The sequence below is a fragment of the Macadamia integrifolia genome, unplaced genomic scaffold (assembly GCF_013358625.1).
Source record: "Macadamia integrifolia cultivar HAES 741 unplaced genomic scaffold, SCU_Mint_v3 scaffold170, whole genome shotgun sequence".
Classification (NCBI taxonomy): domain Eukaryota; kingdom Viridiplantae; phylum Streptophyta; class Magnoliopsida; order Proteales; family Proteaceae; genus Macadamia; species Macadamia integrifolia.
In genome coordinates, this window is record NW_024868316.1 from 241,970 (window position 1) to 258,568 (window position 16,599).

At 38.3% G+C, this 16,599-nt stretch overlaps 2 protein-coding genes across 6 annotated transcripts in view; one reads left to right on the forward strand and one right to left on the reverse strand.

Moving 5' to 3' along the window:
- The first annotated feature begins 1,029 nt into the window (after positions 1 to 1,029).
- On the forward strand, positions 1,030 to 2,867 carry LOC122064634 (gibberellin 3-beta-dioxygenase 1-like). The gene is made up of 2 exons (XM_042628379.1): positions 1,030 to 1,869; positions 2,206 to 2,867. The coding sequence occupies exons 1-2, from the start codon at positions 1,388 to 1,390 to the stop codon at positions 2,834 to 2,836; spliced, it is 1,113 nt and encodes a 370-aa protein (XP_042484313.1). The 5' UTR covers positions 1,030 to 1,387; the 3' UTR covers positions 2,837 to 2,867.
- A 327-nt stretch (positions 2,868 to 3,194) lies between these two features.
- Positions 3,195 to 16,599, reverse strand: part of LOC122064633 (coiled-coil domain-containing protein 93) — a 40,489-nt gene continuing 27,084 nt past the window's right edge. For 2 of the 5 annotated variants that reach the window (XM_042628376.1, XM_042628378.1), the window contains exons 9-12: positions 11,182 to 11,262; positions 9,818 to 9,940; positions 3,917 to 3,966; positions 3,195 to 3,798 (exon numbers count right to left, since the gene is read on the reverse strand). In XM_042628376.1, coding sequence (XP_042484310.1) covers positions 3,919 to 3,966; positions 9,818 to 9,940; positions 11,182 to 11,262 — 252 coding nt within the window. In that variant the 3' untranslated portion in view covers positions 3,195 to 3,798; positions 3,917 to 3,918. The remainder of the gene's footprint in view (positions 3,799 to 3,916; positions 3,967 to 9,817; positions 9,941 to 11,181; positions 11,263 to 16,599) is intronic. The other 3 variants (XR_006135779.1, XR_006135778.1, XM_042628377.1) reach the window with 3 other exon arrangements.

Below are 16,599 nucleotides of genomic sequence, written 5' to 3' on the forward strand. Positions count from 1 at the left end.
AAAGGAAGATGTAACATTGCAATTGAATCAACTTTGATTCCACATGATAGATAATGGATAGAAACACAATCAGTGTTGCTTCAGTTCACCTAAACTTTATTCTAAAAAGACATGAGTAAAGGGTGATGCTCATAAAGTTTGTGTGCCCACAATGGATAAACAATTTCCTTTAGTACTGCAATCGCCAATCCTGGTCCACAATTTCTATTACTGCCAGTGTCAAATTTTAATTTTTAATTTTTTTCTTATATTAACTGTTTCTCTGAAGTAAGAGGCCGAAGGGCAAGGTATAGTGTTACTTACAACTAAGGAATAAAGGGAACCTTGATTTTTTCTCGTCCATAAAATTTTAGTCTCATACAACCTGTCACATGGGAAATATAGGTGTGCAAACTAGGAATTTGTTTGTAGTTTGCCAGTCCAAGAACCCCAAAGAGAACACAAAAATAATTGAATATAGAGAAAATTAAGGCTGGGCTCACCCCCAGTATACCATAAACTAGCACCGTCCATTGTGTGTCTCTCTCTTTTCCCCCGCCCCTCTTGAAATGACTGCCCTGCCCCATCTCGTGCCCCCATTGGTGCCATCTGTTAGCTTACCATACACCGACAGTGTGTCTATCCCTCTCCCCTGGATATATTAGTTCAAAGGGAATGCATAGGGAAGTCCATTCCCTTCCATTTCTATCATATGACAAAAGTGACCCTGCAATCAAAAAGGGAATTCCATGGCCTTCCTCATAGGTCCTAACCCAGCCATCTACATAGAATCCAGATGGGGTTCCACCAATTCCAAAAGGGTAATTCAGTCATTGTGTGAAGTGAAGGAGGATCTTGTCTTCTTATGAGGAAGGAGATAGAAGGCCTGTGTACCAAAATGGGATTGATATAGATGTTTTTTTCTACTTGTGGACAAGACATGGGCACATGGTGATAAGAAACCCTTCACGGAAGAAGTTGTGTGTGTGTTTGAAGAATAACTTGGGAGATGCCCTTGTTACTCATATGTACCTTTGTCTCTAGAGGATAAGATGGTCCTTCAATTTCTTTCTTTGTTCCTTCCCTTGTCCCAAAGAACACTCTCCCTCCCTCCCTTCATATTTTGTCCCCTTCTATGAACACTCAACCCAACACCACTCACAAGGCTCCGGCCACTCCCTCCAACTCACATCCTTTAACCACCTTGTCACCATCTTCTCCATCATATCTCTATATATATTCACTTACTCCACACAGCTCTTCATCCTATCTTCTTAAGTTTTCCTACTAAGGTGTATTACTTATACCCTTCACTACTGCTGCTACTGCTACTAGCTACCTCTACTAATCATCTTTCTTTTCTTTCTTTTCCAGCCTCTATTTGTATTAAACCTCCTACAGATACACTATGCCTTCTAGACTTGCAGATGTTTACAGAACTCACCCTACCCATCTCCAACACAATCACTTAGATTTTGAATCAGTACATGAAGTACCTGAATCACATGCTTGGCCACCACTGGATGATTATCCATCCAGGGACTCATATGGTACTACTACAGAGTCAGTTCCAGTTATTGATCTCTCAGACCCAAAAGCTGTGAGGCTTATGGGTCATGCATGCAAGACGTGGGGTGTATTCCAAGTAACAAACCATGGCATCCCCATGCGCCTTCTCAACGACGTCGAATCTGAAAGCCGGCGCCTTTTCTCTCTCCCTGTTCCACAGAAACTCAAGGCTGCTCGGTTACCTGATGGGATCTCTGGATATGGCATAGCTAGGATCTCTTCCTTCTTCCCTAAGCGCATGTGGTCTGAAGGCTTCACCATCCTTGGATCCCCTTCTGAACATGCCCGCCAGCTTTGGCCTAAAGACTTCAACAACTTCTGGTAAATCACAGCTACATGCATGCAGGTCCCAAACAGATGGTGTTTTAAGTACTGTGATTGCTAAGTAAAAGAGCCAATAGTTAGGCCATGGAAAAGTCAGAACAAACTGCAATTAAGCCAAACCATTTCTTTATTGACTTTAAGCAATAAGGATGATAATGGTGGCTATGGCCCACCAAGAAGATAGGGAGTGTTAGTATGAAAGAGGAAATCCACATCTAGTTTTTGTTTTCTTTCTTTTTTTCATTTTTTTTCTTTACTTTTCTCCCCCTCCTCCTCCTCTCCTTTTCTTTTTTCATTGTATTGATCTGATGTATTGTTGTTTTTCTCATGCAGTGATGTAATGGAAGAATATGAGAAAGAGATGAAACAACTTGCTGGAAGGTTGCTGTGGCTTATACTTGGATCTTTGGACATAAACAAAGAAGACATCAAATGGGCAGGTCCTAAGGGTGATTTTGCTGATGCAGGAGCTGTGTTACAACTGAATTCATATCCGGCATGCCCAGAACCAAATCGGGCTATGGGTCTAGCTGCCCACACAGACTCAACCCTCCTCACAGTCTTATACCAAAACAGCACAAGTGGTCTTCAGGTTCTAAGAGATGGAGCCGGGTGGGTGATGGTGCCTCCTCTAGCAGGTGCACTAGTTATTAACATTGGAGACCTTCTTCACATTCTCTCTAATGGCCGTTACCCGAGTGTTCTCCATCGTGCAGTCGTTAACTCAACCCACCACCGGCTCTCCATAGCATACCTCTACGGACCTCCAATGAATGTTCAAATCTCACCCCTCTCAAGACTCATCGATCCATACCATCCTCCTCTCTATCGTTCTGTGACATGGAGTGAGTACCTCAGAGCCAAGGCACAACATTTCAACAAGGCACTCTCATCAGTTCGCCTATGGTCTCCTCTAAACGGATACGTCGATGTGAACAGTAAAAATAGTGTGAAAGTTGGCTAATTAATGAGCATCATCTTCATCTTCATCTTCATCCACATTAGTGTTTAGTATGATGATTTCATTAATCTTCATCTATCTTCTCAGGAGACTATTTTTCCATAAGCGAAGGCCAAAGCAAGTATCAAATCATGTTAAAAAGGATCAAACAAACTGTCTCTGTTGTTTCCTGTTTCTGTGCGTACAAAAAGATGGTGGGCCGCATGGCCCGCACATTTGAATATTCGAGTATCAGAGACACAAATGAACAGCTTTTTAATGCCCCGGATGTAAAGGAAACTCCCCAGGCCTTCAATGAATAAGACAATTCATGAAATGGTAAGATCATAGATCAAGCACTAGAAAACAACAAAGTAAAAGGTGGAAGAAGGAAAACCTCAAATAATTTCAAAATAAAATGATAATTAGTTTACAAACAAGATAGCAAGAGGGCCATTGTTTGTCATTGTGACAGGACATGCTTCTTGAATTTCAATGAGGAGGTTTCGGCCTTATTGTAACATACAAATTTGAGTCTATTCGATGCTTGGCACTGCTCTGTGAGTGGAATGTCATTGCCTCTCTGTGCCCATGTGTTTATTGACACTCGCCTTCCAGCCTTAATACCCCTGCCATTATAATGTTCATAACTTAAAACTCATCTTTGCTAATTAGTTGGCTACAATTAAGGAAACCAAATAACACTCCACCTTCTATGGCCCTGAGCCAAGGAGGTTCACCTCCAAGAAAAGAACACACACACTACAGTAAATAGAAAGAAAATTCAAGCACAAATAGTCAATGCTAGTCGTAAGATTCTTTCCTTCCCCGACGGAGACGCACATTAACTTTTGAAAAAGGCATTTACTTTGTATTTAGATAAAGAGCTGTATCCACTGAGACATAGCTTGAGCAATTTGTACATATAGCGTATCAGGGCCAGAATAGATTACTGCCAACTGCTGCTGTAAATAGATGAGAGCAACCTTGAATTCCAGAGGGAATATATATGAGTTAGACAAATGGTAAAAATATAAGATTGCGGATTTATGTTGATTTAGTGGACCAGATACTTGAATGTCTCAACTTGCAAAAGAGAAGTACCTTTAATTGGAAATTTGATTCCGAAGCTTCTCATTCTTTGCACATTCTTCCTGGAAATTGTAAGCTTTGATTAGGGAAAGTGAACATAATGGGCATATGTGGAAATGGCATAAACTAAAATAATTAGAAACCATTAGTGCACAGTAACCACACTTCGAGTTCTGGTTCTGAGGAGCTAGTCCTGAGTTTCAATGCTGAAACTGACATCAGTGACCAATCATTTCCAGTCCAGATCAGAGGTATCAATCTCAGCTGTTTTATCTAGGGCTATGCTTGGTTCAGATTCTAATTCCAAGAATTCCTAATTCTGGGCCAATTCTAGGACCATGGATTCTAACTCAATTCTAAGAAATCTAGAATTACATTTGCATGCATTTCCTCTTTTGCTATTGCAGTTCCTATTCAACAAAGGGGGAAAAGCAATATATATATATATATATATAAATTATATTGAAGAGGAAATGCAATAGCAAAAGACAAGCTGCTGTATTTAAAAAAAGGAACAATAAAGTGTGAAAAAACCATGGAAATCTGGCATTCTTGCCCAGTAACTCCTTCAGATTCAATGGTAAATCAGAAACTAAAGAGTCAGTGAAACCAACATTGGATGCTGGATATCTCTGCAAAGCTGGAATTGTTCCTATCCAAGAACATTGGATTGAACAGAAAAAACCAGGAAAAAAAAATCCGCAAGACAGAGAAGGGCTCAGAAGTTACCATTGTCAATTTTGTTCATGGAGAAGATGGAGATGACATCCATTTCACACTCAAGCCCTACTGCTGTAGGCCTGGAGGTAGCGGTCGGTCTCCTCCCAAAACTCGTTTTCAGGTTGTTCTTTTAGATTGTTAAATGATCATAACACCCTTAACAATCCACATGCACCTAAAGCACTCAGCGTGAATTGGATTCTGAAATGCCAGAACACCTTAAAGAAAATATCCAGAATCTGAGAACTGGCCTGGTGTCCAATTCCGGATTCTGAGTCTACTTCTATTATTCACCAATTAGAATGACCCAAATGCATGGCTTCCCAAACATGATTCTAATTATGGACCTGGAATTGAGAATTAGAATCCAAACCACACATAACCTAGGTTTTCTTTTTGGGGTAAAGATACATAACCTAGGTGGTGATTACTAATTATTATAGCATCAACATATTTTTATTTTTCCACACAGAGAAGCATTAAGTTGCATAAATGTTGCATTTAATATCAAGATAGATCACAGTCAGTGGCCATCTAAACCAAGCCAGTTTCAGATCATAGTTGGGCTTCCTGATTGAAGCCAATAATGCAGGCAAAGCATCAAATTCAAGTCCAACTTTCATATTGTAAAATCAGTTTCAAGCCAATGCCAAACTGTATTTAAATGTCAAACCATTATAAGCATTGGCGAAAGAGAATCCAAAGGGGGGTTGGGGTTGGGGTTGGGGGTTGGGGGTTGGGTGGGGGGGGGGGGAGGAAGGGGAGGGAGAAGAATTGGCAAAAGGAAATCTTGCAAACTGTTTCTTCCCTTATTAAATATCTTAAGGTATTCTTGCTTTATAAATTTCAACCAAAAATCCTTATGAGTGTAGTAAGTATTTAATATAACAAAAAATACCTTTATGGTCGAGTTGTTTCAATGGAAAATATTTTATAGGAGCAGTCCTAAAAACAAAGGAAATTGCATAGACCTGAAAAGTCCAGGAATTATTTTTCTGCAATGCAATACAAAAAATTCAAAAATAACCCCAAATTAATTGCCTGGATGTTGTTACCAGATAAAAGTGATGGTATTTTCATCAATAATACAATTGTCACCCATGGAGGATCCAATCTCATCATATGGCTGGATTCTTTTCCTCACTTAATCAAGTTCACATACGCTTCCTTGTCAGTATGATCTAAATAACTACATTTAGGAAAAACATACAATATAAATGCTAAATAAAATTTTATATTCTATAACCTCATGTTATAAAATTTATACTAAGATGTTTCCCGGTAGAATAAGTGACACGCTACACTATGACCTAGCTGTAGTGAAAAATGGGCAAGGGTCAGATAGGGCGTCCCCTCTAAGAGATGCACAACGTCAGCGCCTAGATGGAATGACAAGTAGGAAAAGGTCTCACACCGTGGACAAGTGTGGGTAAAGATATGTATGATGGTGTGGTGACTAGTGTAAGAACTGTGGGGGCAGTCAAGGTAGTCAATTCCCAATTACAATTTCTACCCAAATTAAAATCCTAATTACAATTCGGTTATACATCAAGGATCAGATTTAATTCCCTATTTGTTGGCACTTATCAAGGATGACTTAACACAAGACATTCAAGATGAGGTTCCATGGTGTATGCTTTTTGCTAATGATATTGTTTTGGTGGATGAGACAAGAGCAAAGATCAATGCCAAATTGGAGTTATGGAGATCAACCTTGGAATCAAAAGGTTCTAAGATAACTGGAACGAAAAAAGAGTAAAGTAGAACTAGAATCACAAGTGATCCTAATCCCATGCAGGATCTAAGATTCTGGCTGAATAGAGAAGATGTCCTCCAATAGGCTTGGTTCTAGCTCTTTAACACTCTCTCACAACAAACAAATAAAAGGAAAATAAGAAAAGAGAGAAAATTCTATGAAGGGTTAAGAAGGGAGAAGAAGAACTAGTGAATGGGCATCTCACCCAACTGCATCCTACAGCACAACAACATAAACCATCTTTTTTTTTTTCCATTAATAAATTCGTGATCAATGTTGTAGCCCCTTACAAACTTATATAGAAGACTCAAAACCGACTCAAACACTAAAAATGAAAGGCGTAACCCAATCCTTAACTAATTGGGAAACTTAAACTAACTAGAAAACTGAAATAACAAAGGAAATAGACTCAAAACATGACTCTAACTTAAGTAATAAATTAAATCCCGTTTTTCTACTTTCTACCCATATTTTAGGCCCATTAAAGTGGCCTATTACAAAGAAAACTCATGGGATCAAAGGCCCAACACATACATAATCCAACCTAAGGCTTATATGCAATAAAATAAGCCCATTAAGTGACTTATATGCATCAAAGAGTATATAATGTGTAACTTAAGTTACATGAGGATGAATAATGAGGTGGTGAAAATTGATGAGAGGAAGGTTCTGCAAAGTGATTATTATAAGTATCTGTGTTCAATCATAAATAAAGAAAACGATATAAAGGATGATATTTCACAAGGAATTAAAATAGGATGGATCAAGTGCAGAGGTGCATCCGAAGTGTTATGTGATTGATGTATTCCCTTAAAACTTAAAGCGAATTTATAGTATAGTCATACGACTGGCTATGATGTATGGTGCGGAATGTTGGGTAGTTAAGACGCATCATGCAGATAAACTCATTGTAACAGAGATGAGGATGTTGAGAATTGAGATGGATGAGTGATAAAACTAGGAAAGGATAAAGGATTGATCATATTAGAGCATTGTCACGGCGTCGCCTAGGCGACGATTTGGCGTCTCGACAGAAATCCAAGGGCATGGCAGTACACCGATTTATGGGAGTCACGATTGGCGGCCGCCAGGGTCATATAGGCAATGCCATAAACGCCATCGCACGCCTATTATACTAATGGATCGCTTTTTGTATTTTTTTTTTCACTTGCTATTAGGTGAAATAGACAAGAGACCAATTTCTCAAATTGAAAGTCGAAAACCCTCGAAGCTTCCGCCTGTGACTACGAGTGACGTCCTCCTCCTCCTTCTCCGGCAGTGAACTTGAACCTTCGAAGCTTCCGCCTACGACTGCGAGTGATGTCCTCCTCTTTCTTCTCCTGCAGTGAACTTGAACCTTCGAAGCTTCCGCCTGCGACTGCGACTGACGTCCTCCTTCGGCAATGAACCCGATTACCTAAACTTTCGAAGCTTCCGTCTGCGACTGCGACTGCGACTAACGTCCTCCTCCTCCTTCTCCTTCTCTGACAGCAAAACCAAGGTAAGGGGCCTAAAGGCCTGCGACGTCTTTCTCCTTCTCCTTCTTCTACTTCATCTTATGCTTCTCTGTTTCTCTTTCTTCTTCTTCTTCTTCTTCTTCTTCTTCTTCTTCTTCTTCTTCTTCTTCTTCTTCTTCTTCTCTGCTTCTCTTTCTCCTTCTTCTACAGTTCTTCTCCTTCTCTGTTCCTCCTTCTATGGTTAATGTTTCATAACGACATAAATAGAATTATAGAAATATAGAATTAGTTCTGAATCGAAGTATTGGATTGCTTGTTTTACTGCCCTATTTTAATCCTTTCTTGGATCACTTGTTAAGTTGCTTCTGACTACTGATTTGAATTTTTTTTGGATTTTGATGTTGTTTAAATGGTTTTTGATTAACATATATGTTAATGTTACTGTTTAACAAGTGTTTATATCTTTACAACTTGTATAGTTGTACACTTAATGTTAATGTTACTGTTTAACATACTCTGTTACTCTGTTTTATAAATTATAACTTGAATACTTGATGTTATCATGTTAATGTTATTGGTTAACACTTAACATACTTTGTTACTCTATTTTGTAACTTGTAGGATAATAGGACTATAGGAGTTCATAATGGATGGTACTGTTGATTTTATATGTTATAGGGTATATATTATAGGTTCATACCATGCTAAATAACTTTAAAAAATAGGGAAAATAAAAAAGTAGCATATTAAATAATTTTAGAAAATAGAGAAAATAAAAAATGACAGATGGGAGATTTGACTGCCATGGCAACGCCAAAACGGGCGATTCATCACCAAATCGATTAGCCACCCCTCCACCGCCTTGGATCAATTTGACGCCATGACAACTATGGCTGGCTTTGATACATGATAAGCTACGAGAAAGTCATTTGATGTGGCATGGTCATGTTCAATAGAGGAATGATTTGATTCAGATTGAAGGATCTAAAAGAGCTAGGGGCAGACCTAAAACGACCTAAGGAGAAGTGATAAGAAAAGACATGCATAGCTTAGGCCTTATATCAAGTATGACGTCAAATAGAGCTTATAGGAAGGCAAGGATCCATGTAGCTGACCCCATTTAGTTAGGATAAGGCTAACTTCTTGTAAATTTTTATCTTCTGGGGGATTTTGTCTGTTAAAACAAATAGAGACTTAGGCTTGCGTCAAACACCTACCACCCCCCCCCCCCAAAATAATAATAATAATAATAATAAATCAGTAGAACAAATTTTTTTTTAAAATAACATTTATATTGCCTCAAAATTTCTGCAGTCAGTTTTGCCCTTTCAAATTGCCAAAACAGCATTGATGCATATGACAATCAAAATGGCATCATCTTAATACTATCAGTTACTTAAAACATGATGCACACAAGAAAAAACAATGTCATCACTTGAGGAAGTCTAATCTCAACCAAAACTATAAGCAAATTTCCATGGCCAAGTTTGAGCATTTAACAAGTTCCTCAAAGGTTTCTAGAGAAAATGCATAAATAAGGAAGAAAATCTATTTATACATACATTTTGAAGTAAGTTTTATGTTTCAAAGAATTAAGCTCCTTCCAAACTTTATTGACATTCTGTCAATGAATCCCCTTTAGATGATTTATGATTTCAATTGCCCAAATAAATGTAAAATACCAAATGTGTTTTAAAAGTAGTACACAGAGAACACAAGAATCTAGATCTTACAATAGTAAGGAAAATGCCTTGAAGACCTTTCCTTTAAGACCATTGGACTTCTTAACAGTAAGGAAGTCTCAGGAAAAGTTGGTGTCCACAACATAGCACATCTTCCCCCAGTCTCCCCAAAAACAAAAAATATTCAAACAGTTAAGAAGGAAAAACAAAAAGAAGCATCTTAATGAATCTTTTCTTCTTTGTGTTGCTTTGGGGTAACAAAACTCATTAGTTACTTCATGATATGATGGTACTATACCTGGAAAGATTTTAGAAGGAAAGAGCAGCGCCTTTGTTCTGCTATTGCTCCAAAATACTTATCCTTGATGCCATCACAAATCTTCTGCTCCCCAGCAAATCCAAGTTGCACTTTTTCGAGCTTCTATAAAAGGTATGCAGTAGTAAGTGCATAATAATATGAGATCATAGACTCATGGATAAACATAATTACAAATACTAATTGACGGAAGAACCATTAGAACCAACTAAATAAGTATAAAGAAAGAAGCATGCTGGAAATTTTATACATCAAATTCAGGTCAACTATTTGACATCATCAAAGAGTTCAGCAATGATGACCAGTTTGAGCCAAGTTCTTTTGTGATTCCATAACAGGAACCTCCACTGCATTCAAATTGGTTGACATTCCCAATTTAACAACACATGAAATCAGGGTTATCACTACTGGATTGCCTCTTTCAAAAATGTATTCAAGTATACAGCTATAAGAAGAGATGAAGTTGGACTTGTTGCCAGAAAACTTAGACGGACATGGCTTGATTTAGTGGCAACAATACCAACTGATGAATGGAAAGGAATTGACGAACTCATACTTGTGCAGGAATAAAAGGAAGACTCTACCATGAATTGCTCCATCTTGATTATTCCAAACTTTATAAAAAAGTTTCATTATCACCAGCAAAAGAAAGATTGATGTACGGATAACCGTACTGAAGAACTTTTCAACTGTCTAAGCTGGGTTGATCACAAGAAAACTGATCATCAATTGGGGGTGATACATAAACATAAACATATACTCCCTCTATCCTACAAAGTTGGTCCTCCTTCCCATTTTCTCCCAAAATATTTTCCACCTTACTTGGGTAATAACTTTTAATCAACTTTACCATTCCACCCCATGCATTGATTACAACAATCCACTTGTAAACCAAGTCTAAGAGAGTAAAAAAGTACTAGAGGGTAAAATTGAAAAGACATACTACTTGAAATGCTTTGACTGCCCCACCTTAAACTCCATGCTATTTCAAAGTGGACAGCATTATGGAACAGAGGGAGTATATCATTAGGGCCAGAGGTCAGTAAGGTCCTTCCACACTTATCTTCTGTATCTTTTTCATTTATCATATTTTGAGTATCCTTCATATATCCATACATTTGGGCATGTACCCTGTTATATATGAGTATTTCGTGGAATTTTGTTTCTCTTGATTTCATAGAGCTGCATAACTTGTCAACTTTCATAAAGGTGATGGATTACTTCAGTTGGCAAGTTCTTTTTCTTTTACCTGTTTATAATAGGTACTTGTTTCCTTTGCAAACCCACACAAGCAGCTAAATTGGGAGATCTAGTTGATTCTCTTATGTTGAAGGATGCATCATTACCTGTTTTGTACCCTTCACAATTCCCTCCATGGAATCGATAAGCTTCATGCGACCAGCTGCACTAGTTATCGCATCTTGAAACTAGACAAAGTTACAATTCAATTGAATCAGAACAAAAAGAGAATATAGACCCAACAGATGATAAATACAATTAATTTGTTAAGCCATAATGTGAACATATGTTAACCTCAAGGTACAAAGGGTGAAAAATCCAATCAAGGAATTATATAAAATCAATAAAAAATTCTTCCTGGAAGCCTCTTATCAACATGAAGACACTAGAGATTTCATTCAGATTTTAAAATGGTTATTAATTCATTTGAGGAAAGAAAAATTATAACTTTTCTTGGCCTTTTCAATTTATGCCACAAAATCATGATTTTCTTTTTCGGTTCAAATTTTTGAATCTCAGAAAGATTATATGATGTCCACATTGTCTCAGTAAGGTACGAATGTTGCGACCTGGTGGTCAAGCGCCCAAAACAGCCTCTTGACATTCTCGGGGTAAGGCTGTGTAGTTCTCTCCCCCCAGGACCTCGCAAATGTGGGAGCCTAGTGCACCGGGTACATCTTTTTTTTTTTTTTGTCCACATTGTCTTAATATCCATAGTACTGAAACTCCAATACAAATAACTTTCATGGGAAGATCAACAAGGTCTAACATACTTCAAAAAATTTAGATAACTCAGCTAATAATACTCATAAAATTAGCCAGTTTATTCATCGAAGCTTGAAGGAGTCAGTAACAAGGATTAAAGTATCGATATTGGTCAGCTAAAATTAAGATACGTATCGGAGGGTATCGTATCGCATCGGAGATACGCTAAAAATACGCACATAAATGGATAGAAACCACTTTTTTATATACTTTTGCATTAAAAAGAAAAATAAGTTAAAAAAAGCTATATATAACATGTATTATGCATAAACACTAAAATGGAGAGTATTGCACTGAATCCAAGGTTTGTAGTTGTTTATGGGTGTAAAATTCTTGTTCCCAACCTTGATTTCCACTTTAGTTAGAGAGAAAAATGGCTGGCAGAAACTTTGGAACAAAAATCCCTCTCAAAAAATCATGTTTTGTTGAGAAATGACCTCTCTTGACCATTATATGACTGTAGCGCACCGTATCGGTATGTATCGGTTGATACATACCGATATGTACCAATACATGCCAAAACGTACATTGCACCTTGATTTTTTATTTTTCCAATATCGTACAATACATATTCATACAAAAGGATTTTAAATTTTCATGCAGCGTATCGGTAGTATCGTATCGGTAAGGGCCGATACCAATACGGTACGATACATGCCGATACTTTAAACCATGGTCAGTGATGCATCTAAATAATGAAATTGACTCTTGTAATATCGGTTAACCAGTGAGAGACCTTTCTGAAGCTAGTGTTTGTACAACATTGGAGAGATATTCCGCAAAATTCCGCTCCCGTGAAAACCGGTATCCATTGGGAAAAAAAGATCTTATCAAAATAACTTGCCGATGTAGTAGTGTTATGCATAGTTTGAAATTCAGTCAAAATACAGAAATTTCGATAGATCATCTCCGTTTCAACTAGGCAACTTGACAGATTTGCAAGGTTATGGTCGAAATTTTAGAAAAATGGATGAAATTTCTCTCAAAATGGTCAAAATTGTGTAATGCTTTCCAATTTTTGTGGATCTTCATTCCTATTAGATAATTCAATTATCTTAATTGAATGTTTATATTATAGGACTAAATTATGTGTAGAAGGCTATATAAGGGAAAGGGTACAGTAAGTTACAATGTACACTAGCAACTTAAGGTCTGAAGCCCTACCACTTTGGGGGGAGGTTCCCAATCTAATGATTCAAACATGTGTAAATATGCTTCAATAAGTATTTTAAGATGCTTCAGGGAAAAATTCCAGCATTTGGCCACTGAAATGGCCATTCCAAAGTTGACTTGCGAAATGGACCAAATTTCGAGCACATTCATAGACTTCAATGGTATATTTTGGTGTTGATCAGGGCCAACTCCAACGAAATAAAACAACCATATCTATCAACATTCATTTTAAGAAACACACACACACACACACACACACACACATATATATATATATATATATATGGGCGAAGGTTCTTTGAGCAAGCAGGTAGGATGGAATTTCCCACACCCCCTATGTTAGCATCTTTTTTACCATTGGATGGAGGAGGAAAAAATCCCAACTACTTGATCCATTTGCCGTTGCATCCTCTCTCCTTCTCTCCTCCGCCACCGCACCGTCCCATCTCTCCTTATCTCTCTATTCTCCCCCACTGCAACCCACACCCATCGCGACACCGCCTCTTGCATATCCCCCTTTCTCCTCCTCTCTGCATCTCTTTCCTTCGTTCTCTCCTCCCCACTCCCTCTCTCCAATATATATAGGCTTTAGAACCATTAAGATGCAACGCTTGTACAACATCATTACCAAGGTTTTAAATATCCTTCCATATCCACCGATACTAACCGATACATATTGTATAAAAAAATTGGTATTAGTACATGTAAGAAACCTCACTCTATATACATAATCAATTGAATGCACTTGCCTCATTATACACTGTTCTCCTTTTTACACATGATATATTTTACATATTACTTATATGAAAGAACGAACGCTACCTCCTACCATGTACCTACTCCAAGACACAGTCGGTGCGAAAAGACCATGCTGCCCCACGTTGAAGATGCTCGCTCCTGCCCTACCATAGGCTGCTCCTTTTGGCGTGTACCTACTCCAGGAGGTAATGTTCTTTTCTGACGTCTCTCCAATACGATATGATACGATACGTCTCTTCAAATCACCCTTCCGATACCCAATTCCTATACTTTAAACCTTGCTGATTACTATGTTTTTTGCTTCAACCAAAATTCTTAAATTATAAACACAGAATGATGGCTTTTATCCTTCTAAATTAATGCCTTCATCTGAATAACGAACTTCAGAAGCAAAAGAGATTTAATTACTTGGGACCCCGGAAGATTAAGTGCATGAGAGTCTCCACCTCGTCTTTTTCTTGTCTCCTCTTCATCTCATTGCTGCAATTCTGCATCCCATGTTGGTTTACGTCTCCGGAGAACCGCCTTATAATTTGGTTGGACTTGGGAGACTCCACCAAATTTCTTCTCTGCATTGCTTTGAGGCTGACTTGAATTTGCAAATCCACGTACTGCCACTCACATGTCTTTGTCTCTCTCTATTTCCTCTTACCAATTATCTGATATTTCTTTGAAACGGGAGATTCAAATGAAGAATTGATCAAATTTTCGATGGAAAGAAAGCTCACTGATATGCAGTGTCAATTTAGATGTTACCCTAGTTTGATAGGGCTTAGAAAGGGGTAAAAATCGATAATTGATAACTCAATATTGTTTAAATTTTAATAATGTTTCTTCAATCGTTTAATCATTTTCATGTACAAGAGGAACGAGGAAATAAAATAGAATAAAAGAGAAGCCTCCTGAAACTCGTGAGGTCTAGAAAAAGAATAAAAAAATAAAACCATGGAATCTACTGCAAGTTGGAAACTTGGGATTGGGAAAAGCAAACTCAAAGTTTTGGTTAAACCACTTCCTTCTCCAATAATACTGCCTCTGGTTTTATTTCCTTCGAACTCCCAGTCACTCTCTCACTCTGTGCTTCTTGAGCATGGTTTAAAATACCGGAATCGGGGAAGAGATAACGAAGGAGAGAGAGGAGAATATACTAGAAGCAATTTTGTGATGGGTGTGGGTTGCAGCAGGGGAGACCGGAGAGAGGAGAGATATGGAAGGGTGCGGTGGCAGGGGAGAGAGAGAGGATGCAATAGCAAATGGATTAAGCAGTTGGAATTTTTTTTTTCTCCACCATCCAATGGTGAAAAAGATGCTAGCGTAGGGGGCATATGAGATTTCCATCCCACCCTGCTTTATATGGAATGCTTTATATGAATGAAAAATGATGGTTTATGATTATATTTAAGAATGGGTATGGATATGCTTAGAAAATAAATGATATGCCAAGATACGAGGAGGTGAGACCAAGGTCAAGAAACTACCCGGTGAGCTGAATGCTTTATGAATGTATCTTTTATCTTATGAATGATTTTATGAATGGATCATATGAATGACAAGTTAAGAAAAGATGTTTTATGATTGTATTTGAAAATAGTGCATGGTTATGTTTACGGAAATAGAAAGGAACCAATTAAAAAATGGATGATTGTGTAACATGACTGCAACCCTTTCCATTAGGGGATTAGGTGTTGGATGAGGCATAGGTATATGTTTATGTTCCTCTCTCTGCTGCGGGATGCTCCACCTAGCCAGCGTATGGCCCATCTGGGATGGGATGAGGTATGATGTGCCACCTACCCATGGTTTCATCATATGTGCCGCCTAGCCCGTGGCTTCATGTATGTGTGCCACCTAAATCGTATCTCTGGATCCAAGAGACTCATTACGTATACAATGGTGCTTGCTAATGACAAGAAAGGAAATGACTAATAATGGGAAGTCTCTTACAAGGAAAACTGAGACTTATTCAACAAGCAACTAAAATCTAAACTACTTAGACAAAGGTTGCCATAAAAAGGGAAAGTAAGCAAAATAATATCATAGCTGGAATCTCCAGCCAGCTGTCCACAAAGATATCTTTATGCAAGGCTGCAACTAAAGGGTGTACCCGGTGCACGAGGCTCCCACATGCTCTGAATTATCTCCCACACAAGGTGTATCCCAACTCCAGAATAACTCCATCAAATCTGGAAAATATCCTCTGAATATTCTACACGCAAGGATTCAGTGGGACCTACAGAATATCTCTTCGATCTCCTAGAACTCTCTCCCATGCTAACTGTCCCTGGGACCAACAGAATATCTGAGAAGAATCTCCCCCTTTAAACTGCTAATCGATGGGATACTTGGCAGAACCTGGCTGGACCTATGGACTTAAATAACCTCGTCACATAAGCCCAAAGTTGGGCCTGAACATGGCCGAATCCCATGATCAGATTAGACTGAAAATATCTGGGCCCATGTGAAATAAATAAGGACCTGTATGGACCATCCCTAGACAGTATCACAGATTAAGTCTGCATTCCTTGAGTTGCTAATCCAAAGGTTTCTTGCTACCCAAACCAAATACGCATCCTTTGAGATTTGATATCCCTTTTGCTTCCTACAGATTTCGATCTCATGGAGAGTTCTGCAGTATCGATAGCATTTCAACTCATTGCAGAATTTTAATGCTTTGAGATACCAGATAGATGTTGAAGTATAGTGCGATTAATATCTACTGCATTTTTTTTTTTTTGGGGGCGTGGGGGGTGTGGGGGGGGAAATATCTATTGCATTTATTAAGCCATTTACAGGCTACAGCAGTGGAGAGAGAGAGTGATGGAGGGCTT